The sequence below is a fragment of the Leptidea sinapis genome, chromosome 8 (assembly GCF_905404315.1).
Source record: "Leptidea sinapis chromosome 8, ilLepSina1.1, whole genome shotgun sequence".
NCBI classification, from domain to species: domain Eukaryota; kingdom Metazoa; phylum Arthropoda; class Insecta; order Lepidoptera; family Pieridae; genus Leptidea; species Leptidea sinapis.
This window is the reverse complement of record NC_066272.1, coordinates 13297885-13322947: the sequence shown is the minus strand read 5'-3', so window position 1 is coordinate 13322947 and position 25063 is coordinate 13297885. Positions and strand designations below refer to the sequence as shown.

The following is a 25063-nucleotide window of genomic DNA, read 5'->3' as shown; positions in this document are numbered from 1 at the left end:
ATCGTAATTAATACGCCCTTTACAAAGTAGTGCCGCCCAGGATTCTTGAAAAACTTAAAAATTCTGAGCGCCACTACAATAATTGCGCACGTCACTTTGAGACATAAGATGTTAAGTCTCATTTGCCCAATAATTTCACTAGCTACGGCGCCCTTCAGACGGGAACACAATAATCCTTACACATAACTGCTTCCCGGCAGAAATACCCATAATCTGGGCATCCGAAGGACCCTCCCATTCCTTGCGTATACATTAACTAATATTCTATAGACAACATTAAAACATTCATACAACTTTATACCTTATTTCGTGGTCAGTATGTTCAATGTCTAATGTATATACTCATAAGAAGCTCATTGGTCTTTCGCTAGCATAATATCCTAAATTGTACGATACCTTATAAAAAGATAAATATTATTTTTGAATAGAACAATAATTGATGGTTGCACTAGTTATATTAATGTCACAAAGGTAAACATAACGTAATTGATTTCAAATGGTATATTTATTAAATATTTGTCACCTGCAGGTCTCGAAGCGGCGATCCTCGAGACACAGAAGGTGTTGCGTGCCGCGGTGCAGGGCGAACCGGACAACAGGCAAAGGATAGACAATTTACTGTCTCAAGGTAACTTACACTCTTTCACCGCCACTGTACCTCCGACAGACTTACGACGAATTAGCTTGCGAAATTACCTTGAAGTAAGTGATCACCGCTTAATCTGTCTTGAAAAAGCAGCGTTAGACATTATCGATCTCTAATTCCTGAGTCCAAGGTGCATTGCAGTGTAATAATAATATATAAAGTGGTGTGTGTAGGTGTGTGTTTGTGTATGGGTTTTTTTAGCTAGAATAATAAAAAAAATCTAGCAATACTAAGACCTATTTGAAGTCTTTCTCCTTTAAAAATATTTCTAAGTTTGAATTGCCAAACAAAATATAAATGTATGACAAGTCTTAATTGAAACTTTTCCGCAGTCATATTTTCCTATCTAGTTATTTTCTATTGGTTCAAGCGAAAAGGATATTTAAGTCCAAATATGAATCTATAACACCCGATAGTTGTACAAAGACATATCAAGATTTATGAACTTGACGTCACTCGAACGGTTGGCTCAGTGGACGAGCGTTCGCACGGAACGCGAGATGTCGCGGTCTCGGGTCCCGCATCGTTCATAATTCATTTTCTTTTCAAATTTTATTTGTGTTATTAATCGCAGAAGTGAGCCTTATCACTTTAAAAATAACAAATTTATATGAAAGTTATGATAGACAGAGAGATGCATAAGACTAATGTAGGCCATACACGCTACGGTCTACCGGAGAGGTAATCTATGCAGGTTATGCCTGCGCAGGTAGGCCGGAATGTGTGTGGGAATAGACCTGTGCAGGTTTTTGAACCTGCGCAGGCGACCGGCGCAAGATCGAAAATCGATTCTTTCGAGTGACACCGTACGGTGTACACACACACACGCACAGGCGTGTGTGTGTGTACTCCGGTCGCCTGCGCAGGTCGAGTCAGTTGTCTCCTAGTGTTTCTTTCAGACGGTTGTCTCATCGCTCGAATCTTATTGCCAGAAAATGGCGCCACCAGATTCAACTAAAAAAATCCTTGAAGATTTTATCGAAATGTATAGAAGTAATCCATGTCTTTGGCAAATTAAAAACAAAGATTACCATAATCGAGACAAAAAAGAAGCTGCTTATAAATTACTAATAGAAAAATTGAGAGAAATTGAGCCAGGTGCGAACAAAGATGTAGTTGTGAAAAAGATCAATAACTTAAGAAGCAATGTTAGGAAGGAAAAGAAGAAATATGAGCAATCTTTAAAGTCTGGGGCATCTGCTGATGATGTGTACCGTATTAAACTGTGGTACTACGATTTGTTCAATTTCATTCATGATCAATGCACTCCAAGGGAATCTTCATCCAACTTAGATAGTGATGACGAAAATAGTTGTGAGGTAAGTAAAATATTTCATACTTTGTAGTATAATTTTTTATTGAGTTCAATACATGTAACACATAATTATTTTGTATCTACAGTCATTCTAAATTTCACTAAAGCTTATAATATAACTATTAGTGATGTTCCGGATATCCGTATCATCGAAAATAAAGATCCGTATCCGCGTAACGATCCTGTACATCTACAACTACCTACTCTGCCCGTTCAGCCTTATTTTTTAATTTACATGATCATTTTGCCATGGAACCCTTCCCTCCTGATTGCAATAATTCATAAAATTGTTTCGGACAATCTTCGCTTTGTTCAAAGTATTTCCTGGGTTTCTTCTTTCCAAGTTTTCCATGGTACTATTTTGTGTATTGTATCCTTCAGAAATTATAGTCCCGTTTTCAGAATTTTCTCGATAAAAAGATTTTTGAGGTGCATAAGACTTTTTTGAGTGTTCAATTAAAAAGTTATGTATTACACAAGATGCATTCACTACTTTATCGGTATTTTCGGGTTCTAAATTTATATGAGTATAAAATATCCGAAATCGTGATGCCATTATCCCGAAAGCGTTTTCAACAGTCCGCCTCGCACGAGATAATCTGTAATTCAGAATTTTTCTTTCTTGCGATGTTAAATCTGCCTGCCGAAACGGTTTTATCATATCGGGGCGTAATGGGAACGCGTCATCTGCCACAAATACATATGGTAAATTTCGGTTACTTCCTGTTAACAATTCACTGCTTGGAATACGTAAATCACTATTTTCTAATTTTTCAAAAAATTTAGTGTTTTGTAGAACCCCTCCATCGGATATTCTGCCATTCATGCCAATGTCTATATACATAAATTGGTATTTTGCATTAACAATTGCCATAAGAACTACGCTATGTTGCCCTTTATAATTATAAAAATACGATCCACTATTAGCCGGTGGAACAATCGCTATGTGCTTTCCATCTATTGCACCAAGACAATGAGGAAAGTTCCATCGATCTTCATACATCTTTGCTATTTCCTTCCACTCTTCTTCAGATGTAGGAAACTGTAATATAAAAATAACAGATTTATCATTTATACAATAAGCAGTTACTTTTGATATGAAATATCTATAACGGCAGGACACAAAAATATATCATAATTATTTTATGTTATTAACATAATATGTAATTATTTATGTTTTTAGAAAGACAACACTGAAGACTCTTCAAATGCCGCTGAAGAATATTCATCCAACAGCGTATCTACCGACAACGAGGCTCGATCAACATCGTCAAATAATAATAATTCATCTCGCCTACCAAAACCTTGTAAAACAAAAAGAAAAGATGCAAGCTTAGCAAATGAAGTATTGGAATCGGTACGAGATCACTTTACTGCAAATCCTCCTCAAGGATTTAATCAAACTTCAATTCGAAAATTATTAGCTTTTTCTTCTATTAATAATTTAGGATGAATAATAGCTGCTTTTTTAATCAGTGAAAACTTATGATTATTTTATTTTTTTATATATTCCTTTTTAAATTTAATTTTAATACTAATATTTTATATATTTAATATTTTTTATATAAATCAAATTATAAATTTTAATATTAATTTATATATTAAAATATCTTTAATTATTATTTTTTTTTCCTTAGGAGGTTTACCCCCATTCTTAGGATTTTTCCCTAAGTGAATTATTATTAAATTTTTTTTTAACAATAATTTAACATTAATTGCTTTTATTTTTTTAATATCAAGATTAATTATAATATTTTTTTACATTCGAATTATTTATTTATCAATTTTACTAATTAATTTTAAATTAAAATGATTAAAGATTAATTTTAAAATTAGTTTTTTTTCATTTATTAATTTTATCTCTTTAATTTCCTTATCAAGTTTAATCCTTAATATTTTTTTCTTTTTTTAAGGTTTTAAGTTAAATTAAACTAATAGTCTTCAAAATTATTTATAAAGAAAATCTTTAAGCCTTAGTAATATTTACACCTTAAAATTTGCAATTTTATATCATTTATGAATATAAGGCTTCTTAATAAAAGAGATTATTCTCGTTAATAAATTTACAATTTATCGCTTATACCTCAGCCATTTTATTTGCGAAAATGACTTTTTTCTACAAATCATAAAGATATTGGAACTTTATATTTTATCTTTGGAATTTGAGCTGGTATAGTAGGAACTTCATTAAGTTTATTAATTCGAACAGAATTAGGAAATCCTGGATCTTTAATTGGAGATGATCAAATTTATAATACTATTGTTACTGCTCATGCTTTTATCATAATTTTTTTTATAGTAATACCAATCATAATTGGAGGATTCGGAAATTGATTAATTCCTTTAATACTTGGAGCTCCAGATATAGCTTTCCCCCGTATAAATAATATAAGTTTCTGAATACTCCCCCCCTCTCTTTTAATTTTAATTACAAGAAGTGTAGTAGAAAATGGAGCAGGTACTGGATGAACAGTTTATCCCCCACTTTCATCTAATATTGCTCATAGAGGATCATCAGTTGATTTAGCTATTTTTTCCCTTCATTTAGCTGGAATTTCCTCTATTCTTGGAGCAATTAATTTCATTACAACCATTATAAATATACGAATTAATAATTTATCATTTGATCAAATACCTTTATTTGTATGAGCCGTAGGAATTACAGCTTTAATACTTTTATTATCTCTTCCTGTTTTAGCTGGAGCTATTACTATATTACTCACTGATCGAAATTTAAATACATCATTTTTTGATCCAGCAGGAGGGGGGAATCCAATTCTTTATCAACATTTATTTTGATTTTTTGGGCACCCTGAAGTTTATATTCTTATTCTTCCAGGATTTGGAATAATTTCACATATTATTACCCAAGAAAGAGGAAAAAAAGAAACATTTGGATCATTAGGAATAATTTATGCTATAATAGCAATTGGGTTATTAGGATTCATTGTATGAGCTCATCATATATTTACAGTAGGAATAGATATTGATACTCGAGCCTATTTTACTTCAGCAACAATAATTATTGCTATTCCTACAGGAATTAAAATTTTTAGTTGATTAGCAACTCTTTATGGAACTCAAATTAATTATAGACCATCTATATTATGAAGATTAGGATTTGTTTTTTTATTTACTATTGGGGGATTAACAGGAGTAATTTTAGCTAACTCATCCATTTATGTTATTCTTCATGATACTTATTATGTTGTAGCCCACTTTCACTATGTACTTTCAATAGGAGCTGTATTTGCAATTTTTGGGGGATTCATTCATTGGTACCCTCTTTTCACAGGATTAATTCTTAATCCTTTTTTACTTAAAATTAAATTTATTATTATATTTATTGGAGTAAATTTAACATTTTTCCCTCAACATTTTTTAGGATTAGCTGGAATACCTCGTTGTTACTCTGATTATCCTGATTATTATTTATCATGAAATATTATTTCTTCTATTGGATCTTATATTTCATTATTAGGAACTATTTTTATAATTATAATTATTTGAGAATCTATAATTAATCAACGAATTGTAATTTTTTCCTTAAATATGCCTTCTTCTATTGAATGATTCCAAAATTTACCTCCAGCAGAACATTCATATAATGAACTTCCAATTATAAGAAATTTCTAATATGGTAGATTATATGTAATGGATTTAAACCCCATTTATAAAGGTTTTCCTTTTTTTAGAAATGGCAACCTGATCTAATTTTAATTTACAAAATAGAGCTTCCCCTTTAATAGAACAAATAATTTTTTTTCATGACCATACTTTAATTATTTTAATTATAATTACTATTTTAGTTATATATTTAATAATAAATTTATTTTTTAATAAATTTATTAATCGATTTTTAATAGAAGGACAAATAATTGAATTAATTTGAACTATTTTACCAGCAATTACATAAATTTTTATTGCTCTTCCTTCTCTTCGATTATTATACCTAATAGATGATTTAAATAATCCATTAATTACTTTAAAATCAATTGGACATCAATGATACTGAAGTTATGAATATTCAGATTTTAATAATATTGAATTTGATTCTTATATAACTAATGATTATAAATTAAATAAATTTCGCCTTTTAGATGTTGATAATCGAATTATTATCCCAATAAATAATCAAATTCGAATTTTAGTTACAGCTACAGATGTTATTCATTCTTGAACTATTCCTTCTTTAGGTGTAAAAGTAGATGCTAATCCTGGACGACTAAATCAAACTAATTTTTTTATTAGTCGTCCAGGAATTTTTTTTGGTCAATGTTCAGAAATTTGTGGAGCAAATCATAGTTTTATACCAATTGTTATTGAAAGTGTAAATATAAATAACTTTATTAACTGAATTAATAATTATTCTTCATTAGATGACTGAAAGCAAGTATTGGTCTCTTAAACCATTTTATAGTAATTTAGCAATTACTTCTAATGAAAGAATTAGTTAAAATATAACATAAATATGTCAAATTTAAATTATTATATATATATAAATAATATTCTTTTATTCCTCAAATAATACCTATTAACTGAATATTCCAATTATTCTTTTTTATTATTGTTTTTATTTTATTTAATATTATAAATTATTATATTTACTTTAATTTTTATAAAATTAAAAAAATAAATTTAAAAAAAATAAATTACTTAAATTGAAAATGATAAATAATTTATTTTCTATTTTTGATCCTTCAACTAATTTATTTTATTTATCATTTAATTGAATTAGAACTTTTTTAGGATTACTATTTTTACCCTTATCATTTTGATTAATTCCTAATCGACATTTCATTATATGAAAATTTATTATTATTAAATTAAACAATGAATTTAAAATTTTAATTAATCAAAATAATAATAATAAAGGATCTACTTTTATTTTTATTTCATTATTTTCATATATCTTATTTAATAATTTTTTAGGTTTACTCCCTTATATTTTTACAAGTACAAGACATTTATCCATAACCTTATCTATTTCTCTTTCTCTATGAATTTCTTTCATATTATTTGGATGAATTAATAATTCTCAACATATATTTATTCATATAATTCCCCAAGGAACTCCAACTATACTAATACCATTTATAGTACTAATTGAAACTATTAGAAATATTATTCGACCAGGAACATTAGCTATTCGATTAACAGCTAATATAATTGCTGGTCATTTATTAATTACTTTACTGAGTAATACAAGTAATATTTTAAATTCTTATTTATTATTTTTATTAATTTTAATTCAAATTATTCTTTTAACTTTAGAAAGAGCAGTAGCAGTAATTCAATCTTATGTAATTTCTATTTTAAGAACATTATATTCTAGAGAAACTAATTAATGTCAAATAATTTACATAATCATCCTTACCATTTAGTTGATTATAGTCCTTGACCTTTAACAGGAGCTATCAGAACTATAATTTTAGTCACAGGACTAGTAAAATGATTTCATAATTTTAATTTTAATTTAATTTTACTAGGATGTTTTATTATTATCTTAACTATATTTCAATGATGACGTGACATTTCACGAGAAGGAATATTTCAAGGCAAACATACTATTTTAGTATCCAAAGGTTTACGATGAGGTATAATTTTATTTATTATTTCTGAAATTTTTTTTTTCATTTCTTTTTTTTGAGCATTTTTCCATAGTAGTTTATCTCCTAATGTAGAAATTGGAATTTCATGACCCCCTACAAGAATTATTCCATTTAATCCATTTCAAATTCCTTTATTAAACACTATTATTCTAATTACTTCAGGATTAACAGTAACCTGAGCTCACCATGCTATTATAAATAATAATTTTAATCAAACAACTCAAGGATTATTTTTTACTATTATTTTAGGTATTTATTTTTCTTTACTTCAAGCTTATGAATATTTTGAAGCCCCTTTCTCTATCTCAGATAGAATTTATGGATCAACATTTTTTATAGCAACAGGATTCCATGGACTTCATGTTATTATTGGAACTATTTTTCTTTCTATTTGCTTAATTCGACATTTAAATTTTCATTTTTCTAGAAATTATCATTTTGGATTCGAAGCAGCAGCATGATATTGACACTTTGTTGATGTTATTTGATTATTCTTATATATTACTATTTATTGATGAGGAAATTAATTATTTATATAATATAAATAGTATATTTGATTTCCAATCAAAAAGTTTAATAAATTTAATATAAATAATACTTATTATTCTTTTAATTTCAATGATTTTCTTTATTATTTCTAATATTCTTATAATAATTTCAATAATAATTTCTAAAAAATCAATTATAGATCGAGAAAAATGTTCTCCATTTGAATGTGGATTTGATCCTAAATCTCTCCCTCGAATTCCATTTTCATTACATTTTTTTTTAATTACAGTTATTTTTCTTATTTTTGATGTTGAAATTGCTTTAATTTTCTCTATTATTAAAACATTTAATTTAACTAATTTAATTATCTGATTCAAAACTTCTATATTTTTTATTATTATATTACTATTAGGTTTATATCATGAATGAAATCAAAAGATACTAAACTGAAGCTATTAATATAGGATTATAGTTTAATTAAAACATTTAATTTGCATTTAAATGATAATGAAATTTCATTTTATCTTAAAATAAGAAGCAATTTTGCATTTAATTTCGACTTAAAAGATAGAGTTATTAACTCCTTATTTGTTAATTAATTGAAACCAAAAAGGAGGTATATCACTGTTAATGATAAAATTGAATTCTATTCCAATTAAAGAAATATTCCTATTAAGCTGCTAACTTAAATTCAGTGGATAATTCCCATTAATATTTCTATTTATATAGTTTCAAAAAAACTTTACATTTTCATTGTAATATTAAATTTTTTTTTTTTATAAATATCTAAAGATTTTATAATCACCTCAATATCTTCAATATTATACTCTTTTTAAGCTATTTAAATAAATTATTATAACAATTACTAAAAATAATATTCAAATAACAAATCTATATAAATAAATCTTATAATTATTTACTTGTATAAGATTAAAAATAATTGAATAATTTTTTAAAATATTATATAAACCTTGACCTCTATAAATTTCTCTTCACCCTAAATCAATATTTTTTATTAATTTAAAACCAAAATTTAAATAATTAAAAACTAAACCATAAGTTAATAAATTTGGTATAAACCATATTAATCTTAAAAAATTATTTAAATTATAAAATAATTTTAATTTATTTATAGAATATAAATTCGTACTTCTAATTAATCATCCTAGGAATATTCCAATTCCTCTAACATAAATTACTATTAATTTTATTCTTAGGGGTAAATAAATTATATAAGGATAATTAAATATTAATCATCTTAAACCTCTACCAGAAACTACTCTTATAATTATTAATAAAAATATTCTTTTTAATATAATATAATCTTCTTCATATAAATTATAAATACTTCTTAAATTAAACTCATTAATTATTAAGTATATAATTAAACGTATTCTATAAAATATTGTTAAACCAGTAGAAAAATAATATAAATAAAAAATTATTAAATTTAAATTTCTTATTCTAACCATTTCTAAAATTAAATCTTTTGAATAAAATCCAGCTAAAAATGGAATTCCGCATAAAGATAAACTTGAAACATTCATACACAATGACGTATAAGGAATGTAAAATGAAATACCCCCTATTATTCGAATATCTTGATTATCACTTATTATATGAATAATTATTCCTGCACATATAAATAATAAAGCTTTAAATATAGCATGAGTTAATAAATGAAAAAAAGCTAATTCTTTAAATCCTATTAATAAAATTCTCATTATTAAACCTAATTGTCTTAAAGTTGATAAAGCAATAATTTTTTTAAATCAAATTCATAATTAGCTGAAATCCCAGCTATAAATATAGTTAAACTAGAAATTAATAAAATGAAATTTGTAAATTCTAATGTTATTAATAATCTATTAAATCGAATTAATAAATAAACCCCTGCAGTAACTAAAGTTGAAGAATGAACTAAAGCTGAAACAGGAGTAGGAGCTGCTATAGCAGCAGGTAATCAAGCTCTAAAAGGAATTTGTGCTCTTTTTGTTATTGCCCCCAAAATAATTATTACACTAATAATCTTTATAGAAAAATCATTATTTATTAATTCTAAATAAAAAATATAATTTCATCTCCCATAATTTAATATTCAAGCAATTACTATTAATAATATAACATCCCCAACCCGATTAGATAGAACTGTTAATATTCCAGCATTATAAGACTTAATATTTTGATAATAAATTACTAAACAATAGGAAACTAAACCTAATCCATCTCACCCAAGAAAAATTCTAATAATATTAGGACTGATAATTAATAAATATATTGATAAAATAAATAATAAAACTAAAATTAAAAATCGTATTAAATTTAATTCAGACTTTATATAACTTTTTCTATAATAAATTACAGAAGCTGAAATTAAACTAACAAATATTATAAATAATGTAGATATTCAATCTAATAAAATTGTAAAAACAATATTTATAGAATTAAAAGAAATTAATTCCCACTCTAAAAAATATGTTATATTAATTACAATTAAATAAATTGTTAATATTATATTTAATATTATAAATTTTTATAAAAAACAAATCTTAAAAAATAAATATTTTTATTAAAAATAACTTAAAGTGAATATACACATTTTTGATACCACAAATCAATATTTTTTTTTAAATTATTTAAATAAAATCAAACTATTAAATAATCAATTTTTATAATTAAAATATTTAAAGGTAATCAATGTAATAATAATAATAAATATTCACGAGAAGAACTTAAATAAAATCTATATAAACCTAAATTATATTCACCATGTTGAGAATAAGAATATAAATAAAGTCTATAACCAGCTCTAAGGAAAGAAATTATTATTAATATAAATATTCTTATTCAAGATCATCTAATTAAACTATTAATTAATTCAACTTCCCCTCAGAAATTTATTGAAGGAGGAGCTGCTATATTAGAAGTTATTAATAAAAATCACCATAATCTTAATGTAGGTATAAGATTTATTATTCCTTTATTAATAAATAATCTTCGTCTCATAAAACGTTCATAATTTATATTAGATAAACAAAATATTCCAGATGAACATAACCCATGACCAATTATTAATAAATAAGACCCTATAAAACCCCAATAATTTATAGTTATTATACCCCCAATTACTAATCCCATATGAGCAACTGATGAATAAGCAATTAAAGATTTTATATCAACTTGACAAAAACATTTTAATCTAATATAAACTCCACCTAATAATCTAATTACAATTCAAATAAAACCAATTTTTTTATTAATTTCTTGAAATATAATTAAAACTCGTAATAACCCATAACCCCCTAATTTTAACATAATTCCAGCTAAAATTATAGACCCTGAAATTGGAGCCTCAACATGAGCTTTAGGTAATCATAAATGAACAAAATATATAGGTATTTTAACTAAAAAAGCTATAATTATTACTAAATATAATATAATATAATCATATCTTAAAAATTTATATATATATATATATATATATATATATATATAATTATTGTATTTATATTATTAAAAATATAAAAAATCCCTAAAAATAAAGGTAAAGAAACAAATAAAGTGTAGAATAATAAATATAAACCAGCTTGAATTCGTTCTGGTTGATACCCCCAACCTAAAATTAAAATTAAAGTAGGAATTAATCTTCTTTCAAAAAATAAATAAAATATGAATATATTTATAGAACTAAAAGTTAAATATAATAATAATAATAATAATAATATATTAAATAAAAATAATTTATAATAATAATTTCCTTTATATTAATTTTCTCTTGCTATAATTATTACATTCTAACTCAAATACTTAATATAATTAAACCAAAAGAAATTATATCACACCCTAATATATAACTTAAATTTGAATAAAATATTAAATTTATAGATAAATTTATGAATAAAAATATTATTAAAAATAATATTATTTGAGCCAATCAAAATATTTTTTTTAAAAAACATAAAGGTATCATTAATAATAAAAATATAAAAAATTTTATCATAATAAATTATAACTTTGAAAATAATCATTTCTATGAGTTCGAATTATTGAAACTAAAATTGATAATCCTAGAGCCCCCTCACATACTGTAAATACTAAAAATACTATTAATATAAATATATTATAATTTATTATAATTATATAAATTAATATTATTAAATAAATTCTTAATACAATAAATTCTAATCTAAGTAAAACAATTAATAAATGTTTATGCTTTCTAACAAAAATTATATTTCCAACAAAAAATATTAATATAAATAAAAATTTTATCATTAGTTTTTATAGTTTATTCAAAACATTGGTCTTGTAAATCAAAAATAATATTTTATTTAAAAACTTCAAAGAAAAGATTTATACCTTATCAATAATCTCCAAAATTATTATTTTTATTAAACTATTCCTTGATATTCTAAAAATATTCATTATTTTATTAATAATTTTAATCTCAAGTATAATAATTTTTATTAAACATCCTTTATCCATAGGAATTATAATCTTAACTCAAACTTTATTATTATGTTTAATTTCAGGAATAATAATTAGAACTTATTGATTTTCTTACATTCTATTTTTAATTTTCTTAGGGGGACTCTTAGTTTTATTTATTTATATTTCAAGAATTGCATGAAATAAATTAATCAATTTTTCTTTAAATTTTAAAATATTTCTATTTACTTTAATTATTTTTTTAATTTTTAATTGATTTTTTTATAAATCTTACTACTCATCAAATTTATTTATTAATTATGAAATAAATAATTTATTAAATATATTTTTAATAATTGAAGAAAATAACTTAAATTTAACTAAATTGTATAATAATCAAACATATTTTTTAACTATAATATTAATTATTTATATATTTATTACATTAATTGCTGTTATTAAAATTACAAATAATTTTTTTGGCCCTTTACGATCATTTAACTAATGATAAATAATTTTAAACCTTTACAAAAAACTCATACTTTAATTAAAATTTTAAATGGAGCATTAATTGATTTACCAAGACCATCAAATATTTCCTCATTATGAAATTTTGGATCTTTATTAGGATTATGCTTAATTAGCCAAATTATTACAGGATTATTCTTATCAATATATTATTGTGCTAATATTGAATTAGCATTTTACAGAGTAAATTACATTTGTCGAAATGTTAATTATGGTTGATTAATCCGAACTCTTCACGCTAATGGTGCATCATTTTTTTTTATTTGTATTTACATTCATATTGGACGAGGCATTTATTATGAATCTTTTAATTTATTATATACATGAATAATTGGAATTATTATTTTATTTTTATTGATAATAACAGCATTTATAGGGTATGTTCTACCTTGAGGACAAATATCTTTTTGGGGGGCTACAGTAATTACTAATTTATTATCAGCTCCAATTAAAGCTCCAATTAAAGCATTTAAAATTATGATAATAATAATAAAATTAAAATTATAGTAATAAAACAAAAGAATTAAAGGGGAAATTTTTTGTCAAGTTATTAAAATAAAACAATTTATTCAAGATAAACCTTCTATAATATTAGGAAATCAGAAATGAAAGGGGGCTGATCCTATTTTTATTAATAAAGTTGAATTTAGTAATATTATTGAATTCAAAATTTTTGAATAAAATTATTTTAATAAAAATAATAAAAATAAAATTAATGGAGGCAATAGATTGAGTTAATAAATATTTTAAAGAAGCTTCATTATGAAGTAAATTTTTATTATTAGAAATAAGGGGGATAAATCTTAATTGATTTCTAATCCAATTCAGCATCCTAATCAAGAATTTGCAGAAATAGAGATTAAGCTTCTAAAAAATAACATAAATATAAAAAATATCTTATTTGAATTAACTATAAAATTTATTAAAATATGGGGGTATGGGGGTATTTTAAATTCATTGTTAAAACTTATATTTTAGTGTAAGAAGCACAATGATTTTTGAAATTATAAGATTTAGTTTAATTCTATAAAATATAATAAAGGTATTATTATACATAATTTATTCTATCAGAATAATCCTTTTATCAGGCACTTTATTTTAAAAAAAGAGAGTCTTTATATTTGAGGTATGAGCCCAAAAGCTTAAATTTAGCTTATTTTAAAATTTATTATTTAATTATTATTAGAAAATTTGTGGGGATTGGCAATAAAATTAATTAAATGTAATTTATTAATACTTATAAATTATATATTAAATATTTAAATAATTATATTTATATTAAATATTTAATATATTATATATATAAATATAATAATTAATTAGAAACATATATATCTTATTAATAATAGTTATCTATTTAAAAGATTATTAATCGCTTTATCATGAATTTAATTTTCAATATGAATATTAGAAAAAAAAATAAGAGGAGAATATTAAAATAATGATAATTAATATTAAATTTTATATATAAAAAAAAATATTTAAAAGATTCTTATAAAGAAATAAACTTTTACCATTTAAAAAAATTATTTTAAATTCAAATTTTATACAAATTTTAGTGTTAATTTTTCTTTATTTTAAAAATAATGATATAAAGTAGTAATTAAAATTAAAAATTTAAGAAATTAAGATTTAGGGATATTAAAATTAATAACTAATTTTGTGCCAGCAGTTGCGGTTATACAAAAATTAAAATAAATTTTATTAGTTAAAATAAACAATTAATTTAAATAAATTAAATTTAGGATTATTAAGTGAAATTTTAATTTGACTAAAATTTATTTTTGTGAATTTTAAAATTTTATAAAAAACTAGGATTAGACACCCTATTATTAAAAAATTAAATAAATTAAACTAAAATAGTATATTAATTATTGAAACTTAAGTAATTTGGCGGTATTTTAGTTCATTTAGAGGAATCTGTTTAATAATTGATAGTCCACGATTAAATTTACTTAATTTTTAATTTTATATATCGTTGTTAAAAAAATATTTAATAATAATAATAATATTTAAAAATTAAAATAAAAATTAATTCAGATCAAGATGTAGATTATAATTAAGAATATAATGGATTACAATAATAAAAAATTAAATGAATATAATTTTGTAAAAGATTACTGAAGGTGGATTTAAATGTAATTTTATTAAATTTAATAAAATGATTTAAAATTAAAATATGTACATATTGCCCGTCACTTTCATTTAAAAATTGGAATAAGTCGTAACAAAGTAGAGGTACTGGAAAGTGTTTCTAGAAAGACAAATTAGAGCTTGATAAAGTATTTCATTTACATTGAAAAGAAATTATAATATAATTAATTTGAGGGGGGAAAATTAATAAATATTAGTATAAAAAAAGAAATTTTAAAGTAAAATACTGAATGGGGGTTTAAGTATTTTTATGGAAAAAATTTTTAATTATGTTTAATTTAGGGGTATTATTTTTTTTAAGTTGTACAAGAATTAGAGTATATTTATTATTACTTGCTGGTTGGTCATCAAATTCAAATTATTCTATTTTAGGGGGTTTACGAGCTTTAGCTCAAACAATTTCTTATGAGGTAAGTTTAGCTTTAATTATAATATCTTCTTTATTTTTAATTATAGATTTTAATTTAATAAAATTAGAATTATACCAACAAAATATTTGATTTATATTTTTAATATTTCCTTTAAGAATAATTATATTTTCTTCTATAATAGCAGAAACTAATCGAACACCTTTTGATTTTGCTGAGGGGGAAAGAGAATTAGTTTCAGGATTTAATATTGAGTATAGAAGAGGGAGATTTGCATTAATTTTTTTAGCTGAGTATTCTAGAATTTTATTTATAAGAATAATATTTGTTTTAACTGTATTTAGGGGGTTTTAGTTTGAATTTAATATTTTATTTGAAATTAGTTTTTATTTCTTTTATATTTATTTGAGTTCGGGGTACTTTGCCTCGTTATCGTTATGATAAATTAATATATTTATGTTGAAAGGTGTATTTACCAATTTCTTTAAATTTAATATTATTATATTTAGGTTTAAAAATAATTTTAATTTAATAAATTAATTTAGTATAAATTAATAGAATATTTAAATTCTTTCTTAAGTTTTCAAAACAAATGCTCTATCAAGCTCATTAATTAATTAAAAATTAAATTATCTCATAATTTACTAATAATAGGATTAATAATATAATAAGAGAAATATATAATAGTTAAAATTTGTCTAGTAATAATGAAAGGAATTTCTACTGGTCGGGCTCCAATTCAGGTTAGAAGAATAATAATTAAAATTAATAACCAAAAAAAAAAATTGATTAATCGGATAAAATTGAATACTTTGAATATTTTTATTAAATGAAAATGGTAAAATAATTAAAATAAGAATTGATATAATTAAGGCAATTACTCCTCCTAATTTATTAGGGATAGATCGTAAAATGGCAAATAAAAAATATCATTCAGGTTGAATATGAATAGGTGTAACTAAAGGATTAGCAGGGATAAAATTATCTGGGTCCCCCAATAAGTAAGGATTAGTAAGTGTTAATAAAGTTAAAATAAAAATTAAAATAATAAATCCAATTAAATCTTTGAAAATAAAGAATGGATGGAATGGGATTTTATCTAAGTTTCTATTAACTCCTAAAGGATTATTAGATCCTGTTTGATGAAGATATAGTAAATGAATTATTGTTATTATTAATATAATAAATGGGAGTAAGAAATGAAATGAATAAAACCGAGTTAAAGTTGGGTTGTCTACTGCAAATCCTCCTCAAGGATGCTCCAATTAAAGCATTTAAAATTTGAGGAGGATTTGCAGTTAATATGTGACCGTGCATTTTGTCTTGGAACTGCTAACCTTATTCTGTTTAATAAGTTCGGGCTATCAATAGCTCCATTTACAATTTTATGCAAAAAACAGAGATCTATTGAGTTTCTACGATTGCATAGTGATATAGTTTTATAAAGTTTTAAGAGATCGTTAGTATTATTAATTTCTTTTAATATATTGTCCTTGTAGGCTAAGTGTCGTAAGAATTTTTTTTGTACTCTTTCTATTCTGTCTTTATGCACTTGATAGTTAGGATTCCATACAACAGAGCAATATTCAAGTTTACTTCTAATCATTGAATTAAACAGCGTTAATTTTGTGGATGATCTTTTAAATTCTTTTGTACTTCTTGTTATGAAACCTTAAAGTTTAAGAGCATTACTCACCAGATTATCAATATGTGGTATGAAACTCAACTTACAATCTAGAATGATCCCAAGATCATTTATTTGATTGACCGTTTCTAATATGTTGCCATTTATAATGTTATCAAAATTAATATTTCTTATTTTTCTGCTGAAGGTGATACTGTAACATTTCAAATGATTTAATTTTAGATTATTTTCATTGCACCAAACCGAAAGTCTATCTAAATCCTATTGCATATTAATCGAGTCTTCAATATTATTTATTTCACTATACATCTTGAGGTCATCTGCATAAAGATGGAATTGACAAAACTTAAAACATTTGACTATGTCATTAATGAAAATACCAAACAACGTGGGGCCCAGATTGGAACCCTGCGGAACACCAGATGTCGCAATAAAAGTATTTGACTGGTACCCTCCAATTACAACACTCATCGCACGGTTTTTTAAAAATGAGCCCATCCATTGAATAAGATTCCCACAAATACCGTATGCCCCAAGTTTTGCCAACAAAATGCGGTGATCAACGACATCAAATGCTTTTGCTAAATCTGTGTAAACACAGTCAATTTGATTTGAACTATCTATGGCAACTGATAAATCATCGACAAACAATGCTAAATTAGATAAAGTAGACCTCTTTTTAAGAAAGCCATGCTGGTTCTGTATCATTATTGATCTTAAGTGCCATGATAATATCGGACAGATTAATGATTCAAATACCTTTGAAATACTGATAATATACAAATGGGCCTATACTTAGTTATATCTTTTCTGTCACCACTCTTAAACACAGGGACTACTCTAGCCTTTTTCCATATTTTAGGAAATTCGCCTTCTGCTAATGATTTATTAAATATCAACGTTAATGGCCTTGCTAACAGAGCCGCGCATTGCTTAATAAATAAAGCTGGTATATCATCAGGGCCCGGCCCTTTATTAATGTCGAGGCTGCTCAGTTGTTTTTTTACATCTTCTTCCTTTATAGCTATACTATCCAAATAACATTTGGGAAAATAATTAATGTTTGTAGTTGTTTGCAATACAGATCTTTGGGGTGATGTATACACACTAGAAAAATGAATACCAAACTGGTTACAAATATCTGAACCATTTGAAAACGAACAATCATTCAGCGTCATTAAAGCTGGATAATCGCATTTATTACTACGCTTTTTTTTCAAATACGTGAAAAAATATTTAGGATTAATTTTTATGCTATTCTCCACCTTTTCTAGGTAACTTTTATAGTCTATATTTATAATAATTTCACATCTATCTCTTAATAATTTAAATTCTATTTCATCTAGTGGATTACGGTATTTTTTAAATAATATTCTATATTTGTTCTTTTCTGCCAACCGTTTAATCAAGTTTTTAGAATACCACACTGGATAACGAGTTTTGTTTAGCACCCTTTTTTTTGGAATACACTTTTCAATAACTTTATATAACTCAGTATAAAATATTTCCGTCAATTCATTTACGTCATCAAAACTACTAAAAAGAATCTCCCATTTGATTTCAGCAAGCTCTCTATTAATAACCTCATAGTCAGCATTTCTAAAATTGTGTTTCATTATTACATTAGATATAAACAATGAATCTTTATAATCAATTTCAAAGTTAATTTCAAGTGGTGGGTGATATTTATCTATAGAGCAAGCACTAAAATCACTATTTTCTACAGTAATGTTGTTTGATGTACTAAAAACAAGATCTAGGATTTTGCCATACGCATTACTTATCCCATTAAATTGAGATAAATTAGTCAGTGCCATGAAATCATTTATAAGAACAGCTGCTGGGCCATTATTAATCTGAATATTTCTTTTTTGACAACCTTCTACATAATCCCACTTAATTGATGGTATATTAAAGTCACCAATTACTACAGTTTGTAGTTGCTTATTTTTAATTTAGTTTCCCAAGAATGAACTCTGTAACATTTATATTTTTTCAATACCGCAATTAAAACCCCTCCACCATCCAATTTACTTGTAGTGGTGGTGTCACGATCGCGACGAAATACATTATACCTATCGTCAATGAACTCATGATTTGAAACGCCATTGTTGAGCCAGGTTTCAGTAAATATAATGATGTCAAAGTCAGAGTTAAGAATTGCAAGATAAATATCATTCGTTTTTGTACGTACTCCTCTTACATTTTGATAGAATAGTTTTAAATGTTTTACCATGAAAAATAATAGAGTTTACTTACTATGGACACAGGGATATAGATTATAAATAATCTTGTGTATAATAATGTCTTTAGGTTAATGTGGCTAGGAATTTCTTCGATTTCACCAATATAACGTCACAAGAAATGTTTTTCCGTAAAAAAATACTACCGTTACGGGACCAAACAAAACGATATTGCTTTTCTTTTGCAAATAAACGTGCTGCTGCATAGATATCCTTTGCTGTGGATGACAAATGCTCTGATATGTATACAGGCTTCTTATCACCAGATATTCCAAAATGAGTTGTATTTAATTTATTTTCTTTATTTGCTTTGTTAAAATTAATTACACCAGCCAAAAAAGTTATCACGCAGTAGTTGAGAACTAAATTTGACAATAACAGACCTTGGGCGGGAGGAATCTTTGTTCAGCTTAGCGACACGCGTGCACTTTATGAGACTTTCTTCCGTTAATGGAGTGTTTATAGCCTTCCCAATCTGTTGCACAGCCTTGACTAAGTTTTCTCCTCTAAACTCCGGAATACAATGCAACTCAATGTTTCCTGCTCTAGCCTCTTTATCGAGTATATTAATTGTATTAGTATGGCTTTTTACAAGTTCCCTGAGTTCACTATTGTCTTTTTTTAATGATACAATCTCCTTCTTTGCTTCCTCTAGCTCCTGTTTTATTGTATCAAATTGACTTGACAGATAATCTAGGGATGCCTTAATGTTTTGTAAACCGCTTAATTCTTCGCGAATTTTCCTTAATTCAACACTGACCGTTAGAGAAATAACTTCCTTCACTTCTTTTCTTATCGCCAATAACCAGTCGTTAGAATCCACCGCGCCTTCGCTAATATTTATGCTTTCAAGTGTTGTCGAGGGCAATTTACTTTGACAGGTCGGGCAAATCCACTGCCCTCGAGTCACAGGCGATTTAGACCCAGATGGCACAATGCATTCAAAGTGATATAGCGATTGACATTTGACGCATTTAATCCTTTTTTGTGTAACGAGCACGTTAATTTTGCAAACATTACATTCATTAGACATCTTACTAAGTATATACTTTTTGAATAAATTGCATCAACAGAAATAAAATATATTGGGGAAGCCAGGTACATAAACGGCAATGAGTGAGATTTTAAGTGTTCAATATTTAGATTGAGTAGAGAATAGTAATAACATTAAAATTATATTAATTTAAAATATTTTTTATAAATTAAATTAAAAAATATTATAATAATAATAAAAAAGTAACACAGAAAAAAATTGAAAATTCTGGTATTCGAACTCGTATCCCATGAAGTAGACGACACGCAATGTTAGTGAATAGGCTATTCACAACATACAGTTCTGTTCACAACATACATTGGAATAATGGGCAAACGATAATTTATTACGGTCACCACTTATTATTCTGTCAGCTGATTACTATTTTGTAAGTACCCACTTTACTTTTCACTTTCTTGCACCAGATTTTATTTATGTTGTATATTTTAGACACTTCACTTTTATTGTATTTTAATGTTAATCTTTACGCTGTGAATTATAATTATAAGTGTGGAAAACAATATAATGATATTTTGAAGTGTAACTTGAGCACGATCTAGATCTAGAAATCAAACTTAGACGACTTAATTTTGTTTAGTATTTTACAATTTTACTGAAATTTAAGTACAAACATAAATCCATTTGGGTTTTACCGTGTACTACACTCGTCGCATGTTATAAATAATTAATTAAGAGAAAACTAAAAATATACTATAGGACAAAATATCAGAACTTAAAACTGATGACAATGTAACTTCAATGATAAATTACTTGTTTTTACACTGCTAGAGTAGTCCCCTATTGTTTAATTTTTTGGAAAATATTCCAAATCTTTACTTAAATTAGTACACTGCTCAATAGAACAAGCTCAAGCTAGAATAGCTCAACTCTGCCTTAATACTCTTACATAAAATATAACAAAACATTGTGTCCCTATATTATGCTTGATATTTTTTCTAATTTTTCAAGGGAGTTTTAAAATATTTTCAAATAAACTAACAAACCACAAAGGGCTATAAAGTCAATACATACATTAAATCGGCTTACATTACGTGAGACATATTCTGGTCTAACACTGCTCGTAAATCGGAATTGATTGGGATGTTACTATTAGCAGCCACCGGCCACTCTCATACATTTAACGTTATAGTTCGTACTGAGCCTTCTATCAAGTTTGATTTGAAACGTATTTCTATTTCTTACTAAGATTCTACTAATAATATCCCCAACTATACAATTTAAAGTAACCAAAATTTAAGAACGATGTTGGACCTTACCCTCACCTAAGAGTTGAACAAAATAATACCAAAACTTACGATCCGTGTGTGCTCGAACGGTTTGCTCAGTTGGAAGAGCGCTCTACGGAACCCGAGAGGTCGCGGGTTCGTGTCCCGCATATTTCATAAATTTAGGTTACAAAATTAATTTGTATAATTAATCCTAGAAGGGAGAGATATCTCTTTAAAACAAATAATTGTTAATATCTCCAACATTTACCTAAGAATTGCTTAGTTAGTTATTTTAAAATGTACTTACTGTGCAATTACTGAACTTTAATACTTAGAATTGTTTGAAATGTTTTGGATGCATCAGTGAAACAAAGTCAATGACCATGTAACACACTTATAATTTACTCCACTCAATTTTTAGGGTTCCGTAGCGAAATGGAAAAAAAAGCGGAACCCTTACAGATTCGTCATGTCTGTATGTCCGTGTATGTCACAGCCAGTTTTTTCCAAAACTATAAGAACTATACTGTTGAAACTTGGTAAGTAGATGTCTTCTGTGAACCGCATTAACTGTTTCACACAAAAAAAGAACAGTTATGGAACCTTACAAATATACAGAAAAGAACCTTCTAAATTACTTTCATATAAACCCGCTACCCCTTCCTTGATAAGTAGATAAGTTTACTCGTCAAAAGTTTTACAGATGATCCCAGCTTGTATACTCTGAACAAACTAACTAACAAACCTCTTTTTGTTGAATTACTATCGACAAAACCTACATCTCTTTATTTATATTAAGTTGGTTATTAGCATTGTTTTAAAATAATGTTTTAAGTCATGTTATCTTTGTGAAAATTCGTAAATAGTACATAGCACATTTTGCACAAATATAATAGTAATACATCCGAATTTAACAGTATACCTACGCATTCAAATAAATTATCAAACAAAAATTTACTGCCATCGTAAAATAGCTGTGTTCCACTCAAATATCTTTCAATTTATTATCCGCTGACACATAACCGATTCAATATCTGTATGAAGATCGATTATGGCAAGAGGGCTAACAGGCAGTGTAGATGTTACAAAATAAACTTAAAAATGTTAGACAAGCAAAATTAAACTGTTGTTTGTTTTATTATTTCATTTTCGTCTCGAATAATTGAGCACCATTGCCATAATATTGTATAGTGGAGCAAATGATGAATGATGCACACTTTGCTATCATAATCTTATCTAAATCTATTTTATGTTTGCTCAATGCAACAATTCTGTGATTTATTAATGACAATAATATATAAAAGAGTAACTTTATACATTTTCTAACTTAAGTTATGTTAATTATCTGAATTTATATTCCTTGTAATATATCAGAATCACAATTTGTTTATTTACAAAACAATATATGGAAGTTGCCACAATGACCTCCATTAAGTAAAGGTCTCCTCTAGTTCATTTCATTTGCGACCTACCGTAACCCATCTCTGAGCGATGTTCTTGGCTCATCGTCCAATTTAGCTCAATGTCTATGAGTGGCTTTTGCGATGTGAGTGAACCCGTCATTTATTAATAATCATTCGTTTCTTTCGCCAAATCTGCAATGATTTATAATATGGCTATTGGGTAGTTACAACTTAGTTTTACTTTTTAAATGTATAAAACCTGAAATAATATTTTCTCATTGTTGTCTTTCAAATACATCCCCATTTGAGATTTTGCGTGCATTTTATTTCATAGACAAGTATTTTTCTGGATATGGGAACACGTAAACAGAAAGCTGATCAACTGTTATGTGTAGTTATTTTTCACTCCAATCCTGCTAAAGGATTCCACCTGTATTGCACTATCGGTAGGGCAATGGGACGAGATGGGGTAGTGATCACTGACCATTAGCTAGCCTGTTATACATGATACTGTTCATATCCCAGGCAAGTCGGATCTCATCTCGGACAAAACATGTTTTACCAATTTTCAATGCTCTTGTCTTCCAGATATCTTTCTCTGTCTTTTTTCGCGTCGAGCTCCAGGGGAAGAGATGAAGCTTCATTTCATTCACCTGTTTCGGCTCAACTTATACAGTTTATTGAGTGGAAGTGAATTTGGAACAAGTAGGTTCTAGGTGCTATCTCTACTTAATATTATAAATGTGAATGTAAGTTCAAACCCAGAGACCCGATAATGATAAAATTTAGTGCAGAGTACATAGACTAGAGTTTGAAAAAGAATTTTTTAACAAAAAAACAACCGCCTTCAAAAACACTATACCAAGACAATAAATATAATGCCACTCCAAAAATTACAATAATCGTAACTAGAATAACATTAATTAATTAGATTGTATAAAAATACGCAATTTTTTTTTAATACTTTTTGGTGCACATTATATCTATTGTTTTGGAATAGTGTTTTTGAAGGCGGTTGTTTTTTTGTTAAAAATTCTTTTATTTTATGATTTTTAGTGAAATTTAAGTATACTAACTAACAATTTGTTTAAAAATGTGTAAATATACTAAATTTTTCAAAGCAGCAATGAAAGTAAGTTCTTTGCAATATGATAACAGACAGTGTTCCGTTACTTTGTCATGGATACCGTAATCAGAACCTAACCAAACTCTCACCAAACTATCTTTGAAGTATATGCTTTCCAATAAAAAAAGAATAATCGATTTCGATTGGCGCGATATTGAGTTATTCGTAAATTGATCATCCACTTTGCTGTACGTATGTATAGCAAAATTTAAGACTTTTGGAATAATAATAATAATACTTTATTTCAGACCCTTGATCCATAGTACAGACACAGTATAAAGTATGTAATTAAAATAAAGTCAAAAATATAAATTACAAATAGAAACTAAGTTGCAATATTTACCCAGCGTCGATACATTTCTGAAAGCATCAGCCTGTCAGTCAGACTTCTAATAATGCCGTTATTACACGTCTCAACCCTGGACATGAACGATGCAATTATTTTACGCTGGATAGAATAAAACGAATCAATCCTAGCCTCCGCGTACAATTCTGAAGCGCTACAGCAACGTTTCAGGCCCATGAGGAACCTAAAAATGTTATTGTAGGCGACTCGTATGCCATCATGCGACTTCTTAGAATCACGTCTGGCAGAATGACTTAAAGAGAGTAATTCTCACGTTTTTTTTTTTATGGAATAGGAGGACAAACGAGCGAACGGGTCACCTGTCGTTAAGTGATCACCGCCGCCCACACTCTCTTGCAACACCAGAGGAATCACAGGAGCGTTGCCGCCCTTTAAGGAAGGTGTACGCGCTTTTTTTGAAGGTACCCATGTCGTATCGTCCCGGAAACACCGCACAAGGAAGTTCATTCCACAGCTTTGTAGTACGTGGAAGAAAGC

At 26.2% G+C, this 25063-nt stretch overlaps 1 protein-coding gene and 1 pseudogene across 1 annotated transcript; both read left to right on the top strand.

Annotated features, from left to right (window-relative positions):
- The first annotated feature begins 1541 nt into the window (after nt 1-1541).
- LOC126965743 (uncharacterized) lies at nt 1542-4439 on the top strand. Its single transcript, XM_050809502.1, has 2 exons — nt 1542-1965; nt 3145-4439. The coding sequence occupies exons 1-2, from the start codon at nt 1582-1584 to the stop codon at nt 3412-3414; spliced, it is 654 nt and encodes a 217-aa protein (XP_050665459.1). The 5' UTR covers nt 1542-1581; the 3' UTR covers nt 3415-4439.
- Nucleotides 4065-6334, top strand: LOC126965722 (cytochrome c oxidase subunit 1-like; annotated as a pseudogene).
- Nucleotides 6335-25063: the final 18729 nt, after the last annotated feature.